The sequence below is a fragment of the Neomonachus schauinslandi genome, chromosome 4 (genome assembly GCF_002201575.2).
Source record: "Neomonachus schauinslandi chromosome 4, ASM220157v2, whole genome shotgun sequence".
Classification (NCBI taxonomy): domain Eukaryota; kingdom Metazoa; phylum Chordata; class Mammalia; order Carnivora; family Phocidae; genus Neomonachus; species Neomonachus schauinslandi.
The window spans coordinates 6,737,174-6,760,109 of record NC_058406.1 but is presented as its reverse complement, the minus strand read 5'-3'; the positions used below and the strand labels follow the sequence as shown (position 1 = coordinate 6,760,109).

The window sequence follows — 22,936 nt, the reverse complement described above, 5'->3', positions numbered from 1 at the left end:
CGGGAGTTGCCCGGGGAACGCCACCATCCGGGAGCCCGCTCCCCTGCGCCTCTCCCTTCCGCCCGGGCGCACCTGGGACGGACGGCCACATATACAGGCAGCATTCCCCGGTCTTGAGCTGGTCCTTGTAGTCGAACAGCATGAGGTTGGCCCAGGCGATGGGGCAGTCCTGGGAAAGAGCACGGGCAAGTCAGGGCCAGCGGCGGCAGAGCCAAGCTTCCCTGCCCTCACCCAGACTCCCTGCGAGGAAGGCAGCAAGGTCACCACCTCTCGGCTCCCTTCTGCTCCCAGAGGCATCCCTACTGCCGGCTTCTTGAGAAACCCCCAAACCAACCACACCGGCCCGAGAAGGCTGGCCCACCTCGGCTGTGGGGTAAGTCGGCGTGGCTCAGTGGCCGGTCACATCCTGGGCCTGGTGACTCAGGGCCCACCCCCCATTCCTTCCCCGCTGGCTGCTGACTCAGGACACCCTGCTCCCTGTGACGACAGCGTTCTTGTCCTTCCACCCCAGAGAGCGGCCTCCAGGTTCCCAGGTGCCTCCAAGTCACCCTGCTCACCAGCCCTGGGACCCAGAGCCGTCACGTGGCAGGGATGGTGGCCAGGATGGGAGGGAGGGCCGCCCCCATCCCCACCCCCGAGGTGCATGCCTGCTGGGAGTGGACCAGGAGCGGCGAGTGGCTCCCGGAGGCCTGGCCCCAGCCTCCTCCCAGCCAGCCCCACCCACCGCCTTCTTGGACTTCTTCTTGGTGGAGCGAGCCTTCTTGGCCTTCTCGATCACGGCGTAAAGTGCAAAGCAGAGACGGGCCATGCGAGGCAGGTCGCAGATGTTGATGTCGAACTCCAGCCGCTGTTTCCACACGGGCTCCGAGCACACGCTCACCTCCGAGCTGGACACCGTCTTGCACAGCGTCTCGTTGCCGTGGAAGAGCCCAGCCTGCACCACCAGCTGGGGGAGGGGCGGGTGTTGGTGCCAGGAGGCAGAGAACCCCTCCGAGGTTCTCCCACCCACCTAAGGCCCAAAGCTCCTGAAACGCCCTTATTTCACATGGGTCTGAATCCCACTTCCCACTTGGAAGAAAGTGGCGCCGAAGGGGGCGGCTGACTGCTTGAGCGGGACAAGGGGCCACAGGGTGAAGGGAAGGGCACCATGGGCACTATGCATGGGCTCCCCACGACTCTGTGGGACCCCAGGGCATGTCGCTTCCCTGCTCGGGGCCTCAGTTTCCCCACTGGGGCTTGGGAACTCCAGGGGCCCTTCATGCTCCGATACCCACGAGCTCCCCGCACAGCTCAGAATCATATGAGCCCCGTGAGCAGGCAAGGATTTCATGCCACCTGAACACCCCTACCCTGCCTCCTCCCACTGCACCTTGACAGCCCTCAGGGCCCAGCCAGAAAGCTGCCTCCATCCAGGGCTCCAGGATGCCATCAGGGAAACCCAGCCCCACCTGCTTGTGAAATCACCCCGACAAAAAGTGCTCCACAAAGAGACTGGACCTCTGTGGACCCAAGCGTAACATCCAGCAAATGGGACAATGAAATAAGCACCTCGCTAGCTGTCCTGGGGATGGAGGGAGATGGGGTGTGGGAACAGCCCCGAAGCGAAGCGGGTTTGGCCCCCAGGGGTCCAGGCGGCCAAACCCCAGGGGTCCAGGCGGCATGCCTCCCAAGTGCCCCCTGGGAGTCCCAAGGCCCCGGGGCCCAGCCAGAGCCGCTCCTCTCCCGTACTTGTCACCTCCCAGACCCTGCAGTTCCCACATCCCTGGGACTGGGCCTGGCCCCACAACTTCCACCCGAGTCAAATACCCAGAACTCACTGGGCCTGGTTTCCACGAATTAGCCTCTCTGGCTGGCCAGCCAGCTCCCCTCCCCCCTTCCTGTTTTGAAGCGGCTCACAACCACTCCAGGCAGGGATGCTGGGTAATGTGGTCAGGTGGCTTTCATGTGACCCCCCCCTTCTTCCTCTGCCATCCCTCTAGACCACAGCCACCTTGTTTGTGCAGAAAACATCCCCCCTCCCCCCAGGAGCCCCCTACCTTCATCCGCTCATCGGCATTCACTTTGCTGCCCTGAATCAGCTCCACGCGGAAAGGCTGCTCCAGGGACCACAGGGACAGGGAAGAAGGCTGGGGCGGGCCGGAGGGGGAGAAGCAGGGCCGTCAAAGCAGAGGAATCCAGGGGAGCTCCCGTGGCTAGCGCCCCTGGCCCCTCGCAAGGCCCGTGGCCACTCGTGGGTGGGGTGAGTGTTGCTGGTTGGGGATAAGGTTCAGGTGCCCGCCCGCAATACCAGCTGCTTTGTCAGAAAACCTGCCATGCAGCTGCCCCAGGACCCCTGAGCTCTGCCGGGCATGGCGTTCTGTCTCTTTCTCCAGTACAGGGGCAGGAGGGACATGAGAAGGGCAGCCCGTGAGCCGGGCCTGGGAGCTGCCCCGGGAAGCTCAAACATCACCCGCTGCCCCTGCACACTGGTGTGGTGGTGGCGGGCCAAGCTCAAGGCCCAGCTCTCAACACTGACCCACCAAGGAGCACGAGACAGGGGCCCTGGACCCACTGCCAGCCCGCAGCGTTGCCACTGGGCTCTAGGGTTGGCCGACAAGGGGGAGGAAGGGATGGAGGGGAGGGGAGGTGGAAGGCACCGGCTCACCTTCTTCATGGGAATGGGGGGTGGTTTGGTGCGTGGTTTCTGGACTTGGGGGGCAGGGTCGCTCTGCTCGTCCCGCATGGCCAGGATGGACGAGGAGTGCACCATGGTCAGGTGGGGGGTCAGCCCGCTGTGCAGGCAGCTGCAGATGTACTGCGATGGGGGGTGCAGAGTGAGTGGCCAATGGGGCAGCCCCAACCTTGTCCGGATAAGGGGCTCCCCGATGCTGACCACCGCCAGTCCCAGGCCTTCCAGGCCTCTCCTGCTGACCCTTCTGCCCTCACCCACTTCCTGAAGTTGGAGCCCTCCTTGTGCCCCTGGGGAGGGCAGCTGAGCAAGGGGACCCCCAAAGTCCCAGCTCCCTACACCCTGCAGGCCCCAGGAGCATCACCCCTTACCTGGAACTGGCACAGGGGGTAGCTGCCATACAGGTACTCGTGCTTTCCGTTCACCTGCAGCGTGTAGTCCTCGGGCTGCTCCACCAGGGGCTGCCGGAACACGGTGGCCTTCTTCCGGAGCGCACAGGCCATCAGCGCCAGGGGCACGTCCTTGGTGGACACCTGGAAGGTGAAGCTCTCCTGGGGGGAGGAGGGAGGGTCAGCCCTCCACCCCTGTGCAGGGCCCATGGATTCTGGGTTGCAGAGGGTGGCGCTGCCTATTTGTCTGGAATAGCGCCCCCCCCGTCCCCCGAACGTGAGGCAGAGTCTGATGAAGGCACACAGCCAACACCCCGGAAATAGTTATTGGATGAATGAATGGACCCATGACCAAGGCCATCGGGTCATTCGGCCTTGTCCAACTTGCCTGGTGGGACGTCTGCCCGAGCCCCTCACAGGCATGGGTGCCCCGCCAATCCCCCCTGGTGCCCCTGGGAGGAGAGCGAATCTGGGGTGCTGGTGGAGGGCTGGGAAGCCTCACGGGAAGCAGCCCCCTAGTGGGCCCCGGAGCCCGCACGCTGCCAACGGGCTCACCTCGCTGCCCTCAAACTTGACGTTGACCAGGAGGGCCCGGGTGGGGACCCGCACGGTGCCGGCCCCCCAGCTCCGGGCCGAGGGCTCCAGCTGCAGAGGGAAGCTGTACTGAAGCCAGGCCTCCCAGCCCAGCTGCTGCCGGCGGGCGGCCGCCTCCTCGCAGAACTGGCGCATCTTGGTGCGAAAGGCGTTCACTTCGGGGTCATGCAGGGAGTCGAACTCATGGAGGCCTGAGAGGCGGGGAGGCTGGGTCAGCGCGGGGGGGCCGGGGGGGGCCGGGGGCGGGGGGCCGGGGCAGGCCCCGCCCGCGCGCGGGTCACCTTTGCCGATGAGGAGGCTGATCTGCGAGTTGACCAGCTTCTTCACCCTGTCCCCCTCTCGGGCCACCAGACGCAGCACTGGCAGGAAGGGCTGGATGTCGCAGAGCCGCCGCTGCTCGTCCTCCAGTTCCTGCTGCTCTGCGGTCTGGTTGACGCAGGTGAACACATAGGCCTCGGGGTCGCTGAGCATGTGGAAGAGTGGCTCATACTGGGCTCGGTGCCACAACACCTGAGGGGACAGTGGCCGGTCAGCCCCTCCAGCCGAGGCGAGCAGGGCCACAGGCAGCCACGAGGTGGCTGGGGCTGGCCTCAGTCAGCCCTGCACGACCCTGACCAGAGGGCAAAGCCAAGATCCCCAAACCCTGTCCTCTTCTGACCCCTTAAGTGATGACCACATGGGACCCCGGGAGTCTCTGTTGCTGCCCTTCTGTGGAGGGTGCCTGATATAGGCTAAAAGCCTGTCCACAGTCTCCCCTGTATGTTACCCTTGAGAGACGGCCGGCCGGACATGACCTCCAGGCACCCCCCAGCTAATCGTTCTGGGGTTCATCACCCTGATTTCCGAATGTTGGCAACGAATTCAGAAAAGCTGAACACACGGAGACAGCTGTCAAACCCTCTATGGGCTGTGTTCAGCTAGGGCGGTCAGTGGGTGCCCTCAGGGCAAGGTGTCCCCAGGGACCCCTGGGAGAGCCATCTAATGGTCAAGCTTTATTGCAAAGGTGTTCACCACTGAGTCACAGAGAAGACAGAAAAAAGAATAGTCCTGGGCGCCTGGGTGGCTCAGTCGCTGGGCGTCTGCCTTCGGCTCAGGTCATGATCCCAGGGTCCTGGGATCGAGCCCCGCATCGGGCTCCCTGATCAGCGGGAGGCCTGCTTCTCCCTCTCCCACTCCCCCTGCTTGTGTTCCTGCTCTCGCTATCTCTCTCTCTGTCAAATAAATAAATAAAATCTTTAAAAAAAAAAAAAAAAAAGAATAGTCCTATTCTTCTTCCATGAGGGATGTATAATTATGGTCCATCAGCACAAAGGGATAGCATGGGGAGCATGACCCAGAATCTAGGGATACCTGTATGAACAGGCACAGAAGGCTCCGAGAGACATGCTAAGTAGGAAAAAACCCCAAGGTATATAACAGCAGATATAATTCAAGCCCATTTCTGTAAAAACAACTCGAATAAACATCATAATGAACAGAGACAGGGATTTGACAAAAGGAACTAGGGTTTGCAGGCAAAACCTGGTCCACTCCCAAGTTGCTAGAAGACAGCCATGCCCACTCATTTACATGGAGTCTAAGGCTGTTCTGGACCCACACTGGCAGAGCTGAGTGGTTGCGACAAATACCAGATGGTCAGCCAAGCCTCAAATATTTACCAGCTGGCCTCTCGGATAAAGAAAAGTATGAAGAAACTGAAGGCAAATTGGGGTGTATGCAGGGACCCATGTGTTTTGCATTTCTGTTCTGTTGGAATTGTAGTAGGATGCATGTATGGTTCAGGAAAATCAGATTACCCTTAAATAGAGTTAATCACATGAAAAAGATGTTATAATGTTAACTCAGGAAAAAAAAAAAATCTCAAAGTTCATAATCAGAATTATCACAAAAAACAACACTCCATAGAAAACAGGAAACACCCGAAGTGTTAACTGTGGTTGTCTCATAAGGGCTGGATCACAGGTGATTTTTTTCCTTCTTCTACTTTTTCCTATTTTCCCCAATCAATGCGTCCATATTACTTTTGAAATGGAAAACAAAAAAGAAGAAGAAATTTAATTTAAAAAAAAAATCTCCCAGAAAGGGGAGACTAAAAAAGCAAAACAAAACCTCAAGGATGATCCACGATCCACTGCTTCTTTCCTTTTTTTTTTTTGTTCCATTCCCAAGTATAAGCTTTTAAAATTCTGAGCTGAGGTCTTGTCCTCTGGCATGACCCACTAAATCCCACACTTCGCAAGTGGGACAAGCCCGCTGCAAGATCACAAGACACCCTCTGCCAAATACTTTCCAGATGTCTAACCCTTTGACTCAATAATCCACCCTGAAAATTATTCAACAGAACCCAAAACTATTTCCAAGGATGATGTTTACTATGATGACAGCTCTACAGAGAAAAGACCGATAAGACTCTTTTAAGTGGCCAGGGCTGGGGATCAGTTCCAGAAATGATAGCATAGTCATGGAGAGAAGAAAAAGCCACCATGGGAACCACAGCCCGAGGCTCCCACTGGAATCTAGAGAGGGTAATCCTGCCCCCATAAAGGGAGAAGCTGAATTCAAAATGCTAGCTGGGCTCTAACTATAAGCTTGCAAACAAATTTTAGATATTATTTATCTTTTGAAATTGGTTTTATAGGATCTCAAATCTGAGCCTGAGCATCTGTCTGTCTGTCTTTCCCTCTGAGTTCCAAGCTCGAAGGTCGGGATCGTACCTTCTTGATGGTGCTGAGGTTGGCATTCCGGGACACAGGGAAGTTCAGATAGACCCCGGTGGGCAACAGGAAGTCAACGGCCACACTCTGATTCTCCTCCTTGGTCCAGAATTCCATGGGGCAGTCAACCCCAGGGGGCATCCTGCTCTTTCACTTCTCACACCCTGCTTGTCCTGAAAAGGAAGGAAAGGCAAAATGAGCCCTCCCAAGTGTGCTGGATGAATCCTTTGAATGGATCCTCTGGAAAGCAGAATGTCAGGACCTTTGGCGGCAGGAGGGTCCAGAAGGAGTCTCTCCCGCGGGTACCTGAGGCTCACCTCCCTCTGGGCCTCATCCTGCCTGGGGTGGCTTTATTGCCCCCCAGACCCCACCTCACCTCTCATCACACCCTGCATCCCTCACCACAGTGGCCCAAATTCAAGACACCAACAGACCCATTCCAAATCATTTTTTCTCAGGAACACATACACGTGGGAGACCCCTCCATGACCACCAGCTGGCGGCCAGAAGCAGGGGATGGCAGGGTCGCTGGTCAGACAACCCAGGACTCGAGAAGGACCAAAGGATGCAGTTCTTGGAAACTTTTTCTTTCTTTCTCTTTCTTTTTCTTTCTTTCTTTCTTTCTTTCTTTCTTTCTTTCTTTCTTTCTTTCTTTCTCTTTCTTTCTTTCATATTTTATTTATTTGACACACAGAGAGAGCACAAGCAGGGGGAGAGGCAGAGGGAGAGGGAGAAGCAGGCTCCCCACCGAGCAGGGAGCCCGATGTGGGGCTCTATCCCAGGACCCCGGGATCATGACCCGAGCCGAAGGCAGCCACCTAACTGACTGAACCACTCAGGCACCCCTCTTGGAAACTTTCTAACCAGAAATCAAGTGGCTTAAAAATGGCTTTGGCCATCAAACAATTTGTTGAAATAGTTCAATCATACCAAACCCCCCTCAGTCATACCCACTCCTCAGTAACAAAATGCTATAGACACAATTAAAGGTCTTTCGAGTATCTCCCCTCCTCCAGGCTACCACCATCTGGATTCTGGTTGTTTATAATTTCCATGCATGTTTTTATACTTTGATTATACTAATATGTATTCACAAACAATTCCCAATATTTTTGCATGCTTTCAAACTTCGCATGAATAGGGAGTCTTCTGCAACCTGCAATTCACATTATGTTCTTTAGGCTAATCCGAGGGGATACATGTAGCTATGTAACTCCTGAGTTATTTCGCTGTGTCAATAAACCACAATTTATTTACCCCTCCTCTTGTTGATGACCCTCAGGGTTTGTTTCCACTCTTTGGTTATTACAAACAATGCTACAATGTATATCCTTACACACCTCACTTTGTGTGTATGTAGAGTGGGGATGAGTGTTGTCCAAAGAAATACAATGCGAACCACATGCATAATGTCAAAGTTGCCAGTAGCCACATTCAAAAGAAGTAAAAAGATAAAAATTAAGTTTAGTCATCTATTTTGCTTAACCCAATATATCCAAAATATAGTCATTTCAAAATGTCCATCAACATAGCAAAACTACTAATGAGATATTTTACATTCTTTTGGGACGGCATGAAGTCTTTGAAATCTGGTGTGCATTTTCACTTGGAGCACATTGCCGCTTGGGTACTAGATTTCCATCAGAAATACCTCATCTATATGTCAATGTCGTACACTTTACAGATGAAAAAGGAGGGCCACGGACTCAAGTTGCTCCAAATATACTGAAAAGTTTTCCAAGAAACGAGTTGAGTATCCATTCTTACATTTGAATGAATCAAAATGAAATAAACTGCTTAAAAATGTTATTCCTCAGTCACTCTCCCGCATGTCCAGTGCTCAAGAGAGACACGTGGCAAGGGGCCGCCACGCTGGACCGCATGGGTCCAGGGCAACTGTGGGGTCACAGCCATACCTAGGACAGCTAGAACAAGATCCTGAGCTTTATTAAAGTAAGGCAGTGGTGCTAGCGTTGTCCACCGCTTACTCGCCACATCTCCATCAGTGCTTGGTATTGTCCAACTCACTCATTTCTGCCAATCTGATGGGCACGGAATGCTCTTTTGTCATTTTAGTTTGCATTTCCCTGATTAGCCATAAAATGTTTATCTTCTGCAAATAGCCTGCTTATAAATTTTGCCCATTTTTTTCCTGTGGGGTTGTCTTTTCCTTATTGGTTTATAGGGTTTTAAAAAATATACTCTAGATTCAATTCCTCTGTTGATTAAATGAGTTGAAAATATCTTCTTTTGGTCCAAGTCACCTTTTCACTTTGTTTATGGTGCCTTTTTTTGGTGAGGAAAAGTTTGTAATGCTGATGTAGTCAAATATTGTCCTTTATGTTTTACGATTTTTATTCTTTCAAAAAAGGTTCCCTTACCCTAGGGTCACATTCTCGTAGATTTAAATGACTTCGAAAAATAGTTGAAAGAGATTGTTTAGTTTATGAGAGATATTCTTTTGGGGGCTCTGCCAATAGGGCCCAGACCTCAGCCTTGCAGAAGCGCTGGATGCAGAATCTGCCTGGAGCTGCAGGACATGAGCATCACGCTGGCGTGACCATGTTACCACTGCTGGGATCCACTTCCTCTGATTGTAAAACCACATCCTACTTTGGGTTCCTCTTTCTGAGAATGGCCAGGCCAAAGGCTTTCCTTTTGATTCAGAATGTAGGGGGGGGGGCAGGCAGGAATCCTCGAGAACGCACTTACAATGCTAAATGTGCTTTGGCCACGCTCAGGAAGTCAGGGGCACCTTCGGCCACTCGATCCTGAGGCCAAGATGAGCACATGTAGCATGAGCTCTTGGGACTCCAGCCAAAGGGGCGGTGCCTGAGACAAATGCACCCCCTTGCTCTTCTGCCCCTTCGTGCTGTGGAATGAAGCCTTCAACTACACTTACCCACCTGGGATGCATGGACATACTTTCATGTATAAAGCTCGTGCCTAAGGAAGGAAGACCCAGGATGGTGTTGGCAGCACACAATCAAATGCCAGAGATTCGAGAGGAGGAAGCAGGAACCCTCTCTCTCTTTGCGGGCCCAGGACCCAGGTGCAGCTACTCACAAGCCCCAACTCTCTATGAAGCTCAGACTCATCACTCTGCAATGTATGGGACAAAGATGCCAACTAATCCAGGGACTTTAGAACTGCTCCAAGAATGCAAACGGGTACAACCGCTTTGGCAAAGTATCTACTCTTGGCAGTATCTACTAAAACTGAGCACATGGTGCCCTATGACCCAGCAATTAATTGCAAGCCTAGGTATACACTCACCAGAAACATGAGTCCATGTGCAAGAAGAAACACAAACAAGAGTGTCTACAGCATTGCTATTCCTAATAGCCCCAAACTGGAAACTTCCCAAATGCGCATCCGCAGTATAACGGAGAAATAAATGATGGTTTCTCTTTCCAACGGAATGTTACATAGCAATGAGAATGAACGATCTACAAATACACACAACAGTATAAATGAAGCTCATAAACATGAAGCTGAACAAAAGAAGTCAGGCACAAAAGCGTATGTGCTCATGATTCTAATTATCCAGAGAACACAGGCAGAGCTAATCTATATTGGCAGAGGAAGAGACAGGGGGGACCCCAGAAGGAGGGCAGTTACCCCAGGGAAAGGGGTCTGAGGGGCTTCTGGGGGCTGGTACTTTTCAGTTTCTTGATCTGGAAGCTGAGGACTTTTCACAAACGCAACACACCCTCAGTTCAAGTGGTTCAGCCAAGTTGATTTCACTCCTGGCCACTAGCATGGCCTGAGCCTCAGGCCCAGCCAATCAGAGCCCTGAATTTCCCACACCACCCCACCCCCGGCCGCAGGGATTGGATTGGAACCAGGAAGGGGGTTTGGGCCCAGCCAATCACTGTGTGTCCTCTCCTGGCCACTGATTCCAGGTTGGGCGTGAGAATGTCAAGTCAGTCCAGGGCGTTTGACACCCAGACTTCTTTGGGTACTGCTTCCCGGGGTGGCAAAAAAAGAGAGAGTATCCACCTAGAGCTGCTGGTGAGCACCTCCTGCTGCTCTCAGGGGTGAAACCTGATAAAATACCACCACGAAGGAGAGGAGAGCTCAGAGTGGAGTGGTGGGGTCCTGAAGACATCCTCTGAACCCCTGGAGGCAGGCGTGCCTGACGCCACACTCTATCCTTGGACTTTTCAGTTCTTTCAGCCAAAAAAACCTCCCTGCCTCCCCCCCCCCATCTTTTTTTAACTTAGAGCAGTTTGAGTTGGTTTTGGGGGTTTTTTTGGTTTTTTGTTTTTAGTTTTTTGGTCACTTGCAGCTGCATGTTCCATTTTAGCTTTTAGTGTTTAGAAGATTCTTTCCTTGGAACTTGGCCTGCCTCTAGGAGCCAACCCTGATCTTTGTGTTGTCATCTAGAGGTACCGAGAGCTGTCTGTCATCTGATGGCTCTTTCTGCTGGATGATGGCCTCAGTACCTCTGACTGTTCTCTCTATAACACAGTTTTTAGACTCTTCCCAAAGTTCGGTACTCTGAGAAAACAAGAGGTTGCTGTGGATGGGGCCTGACAGGCCAACTGTAGAAGAATGTTCTGGGTACCAGACTCCCATTGCTTAGCCTAATAAAAGCATATCAGCCCCTTTCCCCCAAGAAAGTTCTTCAGTGGTCATATCACTGAGCTCATTGGCTGCCAACCTTCTAGCTATTTCTCCCAGGAAGCCAGGTTCTCCCAATGAATCTCCTGAATCTGAATGCAGAAATTCACTATTACTGTTGGTGATTTCATCTCTTGGAAATAATTGGCACCCGTGTATTACTGGATTTGATATTTTGTACATACGACTCAGTCTGAGATACACTAGTTTAAACTATTAAGTGCCAAGAGTGGTGCAAGGGGGAGACACTAATACCCAAGCCCAGAGTAGGTAGGAAGAACGATCACACCTTATAGCAACACGGTTAAGACAGCGTGCTAAATGGTGATGTAATGGAGAGCAGCCTACTCCCTGTGGGGAGGCCAGGAAGAGCCCCTCTGAGAAGAGGGTACCAGAGCAGAGGACAAGAGTGGGCCAGTTGTGTCCAGAGCAGACAGAAGGCAGGCCACCGCCACTGGAGCGTATGGGTGGGGCAGGGAGGGGAGGACATAGGACGAGAGGGGCTGAAGAGGTCAGCAGGGACCAAGGTTTGTGGAGTCTTTACAGGGGAGACACCTGGGTGTCACTCAAAGAGTGATGGGCAGTCTTAGCAAAGGAGCCATGGGACCCGATTTGCACCTAAAATGATGCCACTGGCTCAGTGTGGAAGGACTGGAGAGAAGCAAGCATGCCCATGGGGAGTGGGGTGGGGGGCTTGTGCCCCAGGGGATGAGAAAGGCAGGGAATCAGGATATATTCAGGAGCTTGGCGGATGAGATGGGAAGTCGTGGGTGAGGGCTTGGGAGACTGGAGGGGTGGGGGAAATACACCGAGATGGGGGAAGTGTGAGGGAGAAACAGATTTGGGGGGCAACAAGACGGCAAGAGGTCCATTCCAGACACAGTGAACCTGAGCTGCTTAGTGAGCAGCCCTGTGAAGAGAGCCGAGGAGCAGCCCCGAGTGTGGCGCCTAGGGGAGAGGTCTTTGCGGTTCCCAAGGTATAACTGGGGGTCAGCAGGCTCCCCACAGAGAAAGGTGAGCTGGCCTGGAGACAGAGGGTAAGCGAGGGCCAGGACCACCTCAAGGCACTAGAGGCATCAACCCAAGATGACCCATGAGCCATCCTTCCTTGCTCTGAGTCAGCCCGACTCTTGCGGCAGGCTTCCCTGTCTGTCCGCATCCGAATCATGAATACAGTATCAAAGGAACTGGACAAGCGGGCGCACAGTCCTTCCACGTCCCCACTCTGGCCAGCGCCATGCACAGAACGGCCGTGTGACGGTGCAACCACCCCAGCCGTGGGGCTCTGTCCCTGGAGCGCCCCATCCCTCGGCCGGCTGTCCTGAGATGCGCCCAGTTAGCCGTGCTCCCTCCGGCCCGAGGTCGGAGCGCAGTTCCTCGGGTTGCCCATGTCTGAGTCCCGAGCAGCCAGGAGAGGAGTTTCTCCCCGGTGTCCATAAAAGCACGTATGCTACCTCCGTCCTTCCCAGCCGGCCGCAGAGAGTGTTTCAAGGGCCTTAATTTCTTTCTCTCTCCCTCTCTTTTTTTAATGCAGTTTATTTATTTATTTTTTTTTAGAGTGGGGGGCAGAGGGAGAGAATCTTAAGCAGGCTCCACGCCCAGCGCAGGGCTCGATCTCACGACCCTGAGATCATGACCTGAGCCAAAATCAAGAGTCAGACGCTTAACCAACTGAGCCACCCAGGCACCCCAACAGCCCTAATTTATTTCTAAGAGAGGAGGGCAAGCGAGGGATGTGGCATCCCACAGCCACAGTGCTTTCATCAGCCTGGGAAGGAAGCGGCAGCCCATCGACTAGTCCGCCTCCCCGGCTGGAGGACCTGCTGGCTGGTGGCCTGTGCCGAGCTCAGGACCCCTGAAGCCTCCCTCTCGTTTCTTTGAGGTTCCACCGTGTCAGGGCTGTGAGCTGGTATCTGGCTCCTGGGTCTGCTAGGGTTCCACATCTTTCTCGCAAGTGTGGCGGACACTCTGAGCAGGAACCGCTGCCCAGCATTTGTCAATGTAAAGACAGGCTTTTTGGTGCTCGAGTCACATGCCCCGGGGAACAGCTTCCCAAGGGAACACATGAGTCACTCTCAGCGGGCTCGGTGCAGGGGACAAGCAGCAGGGAGAAGGGAAGCTGTATCCTGCTTATCTGAGCAATAAGCATTCTCCTCCCTGAGGGTGCCCTGAGCAAGACAGGCCTCGTAGGTCCCCCTGGGTCATTGTTATGAATCCGTCTATAGAGAGACATGCTCTGTTCTTGTAACTCTAGGACAAAACATCTGCTCAAAACCCGGATTTCAGAGCTGAAAGTTACCACCCCAATAGCTCAAGAGGAGTCTCAGAACGTCTCAAAGGTGGTTACACACATTATCCAATATCTACCATCAACCCAGGCTCGGAGGATACAAGACCAGCAACCACTGGGACAAGGGACAGCGAGCCACATGGGCAGGCCTTCTGCACCATGCTGGACAGAGCAGAGTCCAGTCAAGCCTCCTGACCTGGGCTGATTTTCAGGTGCTTCTCAGCCTCAAAAAGTCATTCTAAGAAGTGTTCTGTTTCCCACACTCTCCTCTGTGGAGAATGAAGTGGATGCTTTTCCTGTTGCCTAACTTATGTGGGAAGTGGGTGCAGGTGGGCACTTCAGAGGTGAATTCCAAAGATGCTTTACCCAGAGGTCCCACTTCCCACCGGAGCTCCTGGATGTTTGCCTTAAAGGAGCCTTCTAGAAACCACCCCTGTTCTGGCATCCAGGGAAAGCCCAGAGACGATTCAATAACCACATCCTCCTGGAGACCCTTGGGAAAAAGGACATAATGGGCCCCCCTTCAGCCCAGGAGGCTGCAGGTTGCAAGTTCTGTTCATTCATTCATTCCGCAAATATTTATTTGAGCATCAGGGAATGTGCCCATCGGGAATGGAACAGGCACCATCCCTGATCCTACAAAGTTTTTAGTCTAACAGGAGGAAATCAGAAAAAGAAAAAGAATAACAAACAAGATGACGTCAGATAAGGAAAGAGTTGGAATGGAATAAAAAGGGCTTTGCAGGGAGGGAGGGTCTCCTTTGGACGGCAGGTCAGGGGAGGGTGCTCAAGTGAGATCATATTGGAGTTGAGGCCCAAAGGATGAGAAAGAACAGGCAAAGATCCACGAAATAGGATTCAGGCAGCTGGAACAGGAAGTGCAAAGGCCCTGAGGCAGGAGACCACGTACCTGGAGCCCAGGACCCAGAGGGGAGATGACTGGGAGAGGCAGTGAGGCCGATCCTGCAGGGCTTTGTAGCCACAGTGTGGAGCCAGATATTGTTATCACTGCAATGGGAAGCCACTGGAGGGTTTTAAGCAGGAGACTGATATGGCCTGAGTTTATGCTTGACAAAAACTGCTTTGGCTGCTGTGAGGAAGATGGAAGTAAGAGAGGCAAGAATGAGGTGGGAAAGCAATCAGGCCAGGGCCCCAGGCAAGAGCTGACAGGGCAAGATTAATGAGGGAAAACTTGGGCCCTACCTGCCACAAAACGCCTCAATCCTCTGCTCTTAACAGCTGAGGATCAGGCATTCTAGCACCCCAGCCTTGAAACTCCCTGTCCCTAAGAACCTTCTTGACAAAGAACTGAAGCTATAGACCAGATGGAAAACGGACTGGCCCAGGGTCCCCCCAACAGGTGCAGTTTTAGGACAGGTGAGCTATTCTCCCAAAACACAAAACCCTTCTTGAGGCCCGCATCAGTGTGTCTCTCCCGGAGACCCGGGGGTAACAGCATCCTCCGTCCCTGGTGGACACCCCAGTTGGTGGGGCAGAGTCTGCACCACAGCAAAGGAATGGCAGAGCAAAAGTGGCCTTGCCCTGCAGACGGTGTCCAGTGGTGGCCAGGTGAAGGAGGAACCTGTCTCCAAAAATGGAATGGGAGGGACATCTCCAGAAGCCAGAGGCCAGCCAAGTAGGACATCCCCAAAACCATGCCCAGGACTAGGAAGGAAGGGCCTGTCTGGAGGGTGGTCTGACACCCCAAGCTCCCACCACAGGAGGAAAAGGGATGGGACGGGTGAAGGCCGGGGATGGATGAAATAAAGTGACATGAAATCCTGCAAAAGGCATCCCGATGTCTGCTTGGCAGGTAAGCTGAGGACATGAGCTGCCTTACTCCATGTGTATCCGCTGCTGCCTCCCTCTGTTCTTTCTTTGTTTCTTCTTCTTTTTACTCTCTCCCACTTTTTTTTTAAAAAGATTTTATTTATTTATTTGAGAGAGAGAGCATGAACGCAGGGCAAGCAGAGGGAGAGGGAGACGCAGGCTTCCCGCTGAGCAGAAAGCCCGACACGGGACTTGATCCCAGGACCCTGGGACCATGACCTGAGCCGAAGGCAGCCGCTTAACCGACTGAGCCACCCAGGCGCCCCATACTCTCTCCCATTTTAAATGTGTCTCCCTTGAAGCCATATTATTTAATAGAGTGGTAACTTTTATTTTGAATATTTAAAAATGAAGGAAAAATCCTCAGTGGAGGAAAACCAAATAGACAAATAGACATCGAAGAATGAGGGGCAAAGATCTCTGGAAATTCTGTTCTATAAAAAGAGACAGAGGGAGAGAGAGAGACTCCTGACTTCTTCTGCTGTCATCAGAAAAATGAACCAACTATCCTACCAAAAAAATTCTATCCCAACTATCCCCTATGATGCTCAGTTCATGGCCCACCCAGGGAAGCCATAGGCCTGCACCCAAGTGGAAAATCCCCTGACACTACCCATCAAAATCAAGAGAAAGATCCATGGTCTCAGGTCTGGTAATTTGGGGAATTCGGGAATCGTCCTAAGGAAGCAATGCAAAAGAAAAAATATGTGAAAAGCTATATGTACAAAGATATTCATTTGTGGTATTCATGGAAGTGGAAAATCAAAAAATAACAGGGAAATTATGATAATTGACTTAACAGGAGTGAAGACAGTCATTACAATGGCACTTGTGTAGAATACAGAGCAATGTAAATATTCCCCCCATGAAATGGAACCCAAAAATGCCCCTCCACTTGGCAATGGCAACATCTGTTTATGGACAAAACATTTCAGAAAGGGTAGAGAAAATGAAAACAGCTATAACATGGGTGGATATGGATGCTATAATAATGATTTCAAAATGTTGTTATCTATGAAATTTAGGCAAGCACACGGTTTTAAAAATTAATTAAAGCTAAACTGTTTGCAGCAAAAAAAGGAGCAGCCCCGTGCCCTGCACATCCAAACCTCCACCCCCCGATTGCAGGTGTTTCTTTGGGTATTTATCTCTGATTATCTAAATAATCGATTTAGGCGGGTATTTCTCGATTTTCAACAATTAACTTCTGATCTTAGAAGATGAGTTTGGGCCTCCTGCACACACACACATCCTCTCCTCCATCCTCTGAACACAGCTATGTGATCATTTTTTTGTTAATCAAACTTGAGGATGCCTGGGTGGCTCAGTTGGTTAAGTGTCTGCCTTCGGCTCGGGTCGTGATCTCGGGGTCCTGGGATCGAGCCCCACATCGGGCTCCCTGCTCTGCGGGGAGTCTGCTTCTCCCTCTCCCTCTGTGCTCTCTCTTTCTCAAGTAAATAAATTAAATCTTTAAAAAAAACTTGAGTGCTTACATTATTATGACTACATAAAATACTGTTCAACACTAAACCACATAGTATACTCTAATTTCTTTCTTTTCTTGTTCAACTTTTTGTTATTTCTATAGTTGATAGTTGCCTCACTTAAAATTTGCTTCATTTTCCATGTACAAATATAATTCCTTTGTTTTCTATGTACTAATATGTAATTCTTCCCTCAACTCTCTAACAGAATTATAAAACTCTTCCTAATATGGTAAATATGTCAGATAATCCATCAGCTTCATTTTTTATATTCCTCCTGGAGTCCTCAGCCATACTGCTCCAAATTCGCCTGGTTCATCTCTAGATGAGCTGCACAGCTATACCGTTGGAACTTTGCTTCACCATTATTATGGGGATTCTCCTCATCATTCTCTCTACCAGTCAAGGTTCTTGGTTGCAAGTAAAGAAGCCAACTCCCACTGATTAAGCAGAAAATTTGCTTGACAGATTATTTGGCTTATTTGCTGCACTGTGAGGAGTTTTACAGTTCTGTTGGAGAGTTTGAGGAAGAATTAGTAGTTAGTATATTGCAAACATAGCAAATAAGAGATGAGGTGCTTATCAACTCCAGGAAAAACAAAAAGTTGAACAAAAAAGAAGAAATAGAACCTAGTACACTAGATTCCATGATGCATGTCTGATGGCAAAACTGCCCCTATTTGCCACGGAATACTGAATGCCAGTTTGTACTTCTGTCATTTCCGTGCCAACAAGTTGAACTTGTAGCCCATCATTGCCGCCGCGGCCATAACCACGGATACAGCACATGCTTCATCCCTCTCCTCTGTCAAAATACAACATAGGTACATCTCATCTGTGGAGTCGAGGTCACAGGTCCTGGCTACAGGGAAAGCTTGGAAGTCAGTCCTTTTCAGTTCCCATGATGGGGTAGGTGTTTGTTTGTTTTTTCCCCGCACTTGCAAAGTGCGGTAACAAAGTAAGGTAACAGCTGAAATACTGAAAGCCATTTGGAAATGGAGCCAAATGAGAACAAGAGACAATTATATATTGTGTCACTTGTTCCTCTTTCTTAGTTTACTCTCATTTTCGTAGAGTACAATCTCCACTAGTTTCCTTGAATAGCGATACAAAGGTGCGCACACACAGAGCTTTGGAAAATTCACATCTACAAAGGTGCCTTAATTCTATTATTTTGCTTGGATGACAATTACAGAATTCTTGCTCAGGAATTAATTTCCTTTGGAAATTTGAATGAGCTGTTCCATTGTCTTGTAGCTTCCGGTGTTGCTTTTGTAAAGTCCAGTGCCATTCTTTTATCTGATCTTCTAGATGTGGCCCCTTTTCTCTTTGTTGACTTTTGGCAATTTCTATCTCTGGAGTTTTAAAAGTTCATGATGATGTCCTGTAGTACATACTACTCAGGGACTGTTCATGTTGAAGTTCCTTCAGTTCTAGAATTTTTTTCCTGTAGTTTGATAACTTCCCCATCTTCATTTTTCTCTTTGTCTTGGGTTCCTCTGAGGTGGATATCAGGAGTCTTGAACTGATTCTCCAGTTTTCTTATATTTTCTTTCCTATTTTCCTTCTCTCAAGTCTTTCTGTTCTACTTTCTAGAAATTTAGTTTTCAATCTCCAGCTCTATTCTATTGAAATTTTTGCTTCTATTATTAGTTTTTTTTTTTAAGATTTTATTTTTAAGTAATCTCTACACCCAACATGGGGCTTGAACTCACAACCCTGAGATCAAGAGTCGCACGCTCTTCGAACGGAGCCAGCCAGGCACCTCTTCTATCAGAGTTTTTACATCCAAGAGCTTATTATTGTTTCCTAAGTATTCCTGTTTTTAAACAACCATGTTTATGACTTCTGGCTCCCTTTTTTCTGTTTGTTTGGGTCTCTATCTTTCACGCTAGAGGTTTCATTCTATGTGGGATGATCCATAGCTGTGTATTCAAACTTAAGAGAGAGGCACTCAAAGCTGTTTGTACACAGGTAAGGTCAGTTGCTTGGCAGCTTTCCAAGAGGGTCCCTTCAATGTTAGTATTTGAGGGTCATTTTTTCTTGTGAGCTCAATTTCCTCAGAGAGAAGTTCTTCAACGCCCTGACTGGAGAGTGGTATAGAGGAGGTTGCCATGTTCTGGGAGCCAACCAGGAAAGGGTCTCACTGTTCAGTATATAAACTTTCACTGAATCTTTCTGTTCTCAATACAGTGCCTCTTGCCCTCAGCTGCTCCCCACAAAGCCTCCTCCACCCCAGGCTGGGCCTGAGCTACTCTGGTTCAGCACTGCCTCTGGGAAAACAGGCATCTTCTGCTGGGAAGGAGGAGGGAGCCACCTAACTATGTGGGCTGAGAGAGGGGTCTGTTGCTCCAACACACACATTTAATCAATCTTCCTGCTTCCAGCCCACCCTGCAGCCTGTCATTAGGAACACTGTAGCTCCCACTCTTGGACTTTTGGTGGGTCCTTGAACACACCAGCCTTCTTCCACCACGGCACGGGACATTCAAGATTCTAAGCTTTGCATCTCTTTTGCCGACCTGCCTTCTGTCTCTCAGTGTGTTTGCTCACTCCACCTCCTCCTCCTCAATCATTTCCTTTTCTGTTTCCTTAAGGATTTAGTCCTATTTTAGTCCTTTGTTCTCATTTTAGTGGGCTTTTGAAGCAGAGCCAGGAGAAACATATGCATTCAATTAATTACGTTATTAGTTTTCACGGAAGTTCATAATAATATTTAACAATACATAAAAATCAGGTTTCCAAAGATAGGCACATAGAAGGCTTTCTGGAGGATTTGGGGGTTGGACACTCCATCAAGGAAACAGTGGTCCTCTGGGGGTGTAGGGGAGGGTAGGTTATGCTAATTTTTTGGGCAAACTTTCAACAGTAAATCGGTATTTTTTAATAAATAAAGAAGTATGAGGGTTAAAAATTATTAAAAGGCATCTGCTGAAACAAGAATCAAGATACTGTTGGAGCTTCTGGGTGGCTCAGTTGGTTGAGCATAGGACTCTTGGTTTTGTCTTAGGTCATGATCTTGGGGTTATGGATTGAGCCCTGCATCAGGCTCAGTGCTCAGCGTGGAGTCTGCTTGGGATTCTCTCTCTCCCTCTCCCTCTGTCCCTCCCACTGCGTGCACACTCTCTCTCTCTCAAATAAATAAATAAATCCTAAAAAAAAAGAGAGAGAATCAAGATATTGTAAATAGGTAAACAGGTGTATAGAAGAAACTCTAATCCCCCAACAGAGGTCTACACAAACCATGATTTTTTACTATGTTCCAGGAGGTCCTGGGGTTCCATAGAAGCACCCCAAGGTCTTCAGAGGGTGGCAGAAGTGGGACGGGGTGCTAAGTGGAAGTCCTAGGCCAGTCTCTGCCTGGACCACAGGGCACTCTGTTTTTATCTACTCTACAGGTCAAAATTCTGTTTTTAATATCTTGGTCTTTTTATTTTATTTTATTTTAAGATTTTATTTATTTATTTTGACAGAGAGAGACACAGCAAGAGAGGGAACACAAGCAGGGGGAGTGGGAGAGGGAGAAGCAGGCTTCCCGCTGAGCAGGGAGCCCAATGTGGGGCTCGATCCCAGGACCCTGGGATCATGATCTGAGCTGAAGGCAGACACTTAACAACTGAGCCACTCAGGCGCCCCCAATATTTTGATCTTTTTAAAGAGAGCTGCACTAACAAAGAAGTTTGGAAAGTACTGATGAAGATCTAGAGAAAATGAGGTTGGGGTGGGGCCCGGGGGAAGCTTCCAAGGATGACACCATGCTGTAACCCTGTGCTTTTTACCATCAGAAATGACAGGAGCTGCTCAAGCATCCAGGTAAGAAGGAATGTACTTTGCAGCCGGAGCATACCTATGTACCCATAGGGCTTGCAAATGGGACTGTGGCCTACCAGTCTGGGAGCTTGCTAACCATACCCAGCTAGCCCCAGACACCAAAGCCAATGCTCAGCCAATGTCAGTCTCTGGCCTCAGTTTCTTCATTTGCACAATGAAAGGACTGCATTCATATCCCAGTGAACATCTAAGAAGTTCCAAGGAGCACTGTCTTACTGATACAGCGATTGCCAACTCTCTGGAGAAACAGAACGTCCCTACCTAAGGACTCTTTGAGAAGCAATGCTGAGTTATAAGAATTCAATCCATTCCCTTCGGAAGAATGTTTTCATTTTTCTCTCCCCAGATGGGCCAGCCCAACTCTACCATGACTGAAGCAAGTCAAATAGCTTATTAATGAGCTCCAGGGCTTCTGGGAGCAGGGCGCCCCTTCCTTTCAAAGGGAGCAGCACCCCTCTCCTGGGGAGCTGGCCAAGGTCTAGTTCACTTCCCCTTGTTGGCTCACAGAACACATTTGGGTCATTCTCTTCCTTTGCGTGATCTAGTCCTAGATCGGAAGTTAAGAGAGCTTCTCCTTTGGCTGGATGGTCAGGGAGGGCGGAGTCTGTTCAAATTCTTAAGCTGTCTACAAAATCACATCTCTTCTTCCCCACACATTTGTCTCCTTCACCCAACCTACCTCTCTGGAATGGTCCAAGAAAGACCAGCAGCAAATGCCCCTCTGGCTGGCAGATCAAAGATGCTTTGGAATCAGTGAGCACCATTCCGCCCCTGCCTGACTCTGAGCTCCTTATCTGTCTGGGGGGGGGGGGGGAAAGAATGAATGAATGAATGAAATTTTTAAAAGAGAAAGTCTCACAAACTTTCTATGCGTTCCCTCACAAGACTTTAGCTCAAAAGCTACTCTTGCACCTAGGCTCCCATTTTGCAAACCAATCACATTCTGCTTGATGGGCTCTTTTTACCACCCGCATCAGTGCCACCACACACACACACGCACACACGCACACACACACGCACTCAGATACAGATAACTCAGATCATTCTTAAGTATTCATTGCTTTTGTTTGGTTTTTGAAGGCAAAATGAATGATCTGTGCCAAGCCTGGGTTCCAGTTCCATTCAATGGCTGGTCCCATTGAATAGGGAGGTCCCTACTCGAGTACTAAATTGCATCATACAGGAAGACTCATCCCTGCTTGCTGGAGGTGAAAAGCCTAGGTGTGTGGGGAGAGGGCCGCCCACTCACTGCATCCGTGGTGTTTCTTTTCCCCCCCTGCCGGCCACTCCTGGAAATAATCTGACCCCAGAGACAGGAAGACACCTGAGCTCCGGAAGCCCGGAAGCCGAGCCGGCTGGATGCTCAGAGTAGGACCCGCCCCTTTCTCCAACCCGCGGCTCAGGGCACAGCTACCTCCACAGCGGGAATCCACTGGGCAAGGCTAGGGCGGGCTCTTGAGGATCAGGACCCCTAAACCATTTGCTTCTCCATAAGCAAAAAGCCCAGTGCCGGGAAGCAGTTGGAAAAGGTGTCCATTCCAAGAATACATTTCCCAGGGTCCAGGCTGGAATTCTCACTGCTGAGAGACTAATCCCTGGAAGGATATCCCATGGACCCTGCTGCAGGAGCCCGGGAACGGGGACTTGGATGGTCTCTCCACTCAGCATCCAGGCGAGGATAGCAAGGGCTTCCCAAGAGAAATGAGAGGTCAGCGCCAGGAGCTAAGGAAGAAAGAACTTCCATTGCTGACCAATGGAGTTTAACAAGGGGACAAAACCCACCCGTTCAGTCACAGGGAAATGAGACATGGTTATAAAGAAAACACTTTCAAAATGAGGAAAAACAAAGCAGAAAGCATGATGGAGCCTAGGGAAGGAAGAGTTAGGGAAAGCAAGAAGGAATTAGTCCTCAGGAATTCAGGTCAGGAAACAGGGAGCTGGGGCAAAATTCACAAGCGGGCGGCTAAGGAGGAGGCTCTTCCCGGAGGAAGGTGCGTCTTCTGCTCTGGCCCTCAGTCTGCCCAAGACCTCAGGATCTGGGTCGGCCGCCCTCTAGCCCTCTGGGTTCAAGGGCAAAGCTTGGGAGGCAACGCCAGGAATGGACACAGCGCAGGATGCTCCGTCCCGAATCGGGGACAGGGGGAGGGGAAGATGCGCACGGCAACTGCTGGGTCCCTGACAAGTAAACAGCTTGCCCTGAACAGGCGCGTCCACGTCCGGAGCTCGGCTGAGGGCCCTGCTCATCCCATCAAGGGCGGCAGCGGGACACCCCGATCCCCGCCGCCCCCCCCCGGAGGCACAAAAGGGATGCATGGAGATCTGGAGAGCCGGAGAGCATGAACCAGCCCACACCCGAGAATCACAACGCGAGCTCGGCCCCCTGCCTCGGCCTCCCCAGCCGGGTCCGGTCCGCCCCGGAACGCGCGCGCCTCCCCCAGCCCCCACGCCCCTGGACCCCGAGCTCCCCAGGCGGACAAAGCCCCGCGCTGGGCGGGGCGGGGTGTGCGCAG

General features: G+C 51.0%; 1 protein-coding gene across 5 annotated transcripts in view; it reads right to left on the bottom strand.

Moving 5' to 3' along the window:
• Positions 1 to 22,936, bottom strand: part of PIK3CD (phosphatidylinositol-4,5-bisphosphate 3-kinase catalytic subunit delta) — a 48,690-nt gene that overhangs the window by 6,873 nt on the left and 18,881 nt on the right. For 3 of the 5 annotated variants that reach the window (XM_021684019.2, XM_021684020.2, XM_021684022.2), the window contains exons 2-9: positions 6,366 to 6,538; positions 3,933 to 4,161; positions 3,613 to 3,842; positions 3,040 to 3,219; positions 2,645 to 2,794; positions 2,037 to 2,126; positions 725 to 946; positions 73 to 169 (exon numbers count right to left, since the gene is read on the bottom strand). In XM_021684019.2, coding sequence (XP_021539694.1) covers positions 73 to 169; positions 725 to 946; positions 2,037 to 2,126; positions 2,645 to 2,794; positions 3,040 to 3,219; positions 3,613 to 3,842; positions 3,933 to 4,161; positions 6,366 to 6,506 — 1,339 coding nt within the window. In that variant the 5' untranslated portion in view covers positions 6,507 to 6,538. The remainder of the gene's footprint in view (positions 1 to 72; positions 170 to 724; positions 947 to 2,036; positions 2,127 to 2,644; positions 2,795 to 3,039; positions 3,220 to 3,612; positions 3,843 to 3,932; positions 4,162 to 6,365; positions 6,539 to 22,936) is intronic. The other 2 variants (XM_021684023.2, XM_021684021.2) reach the window with 2 other exon arrangements.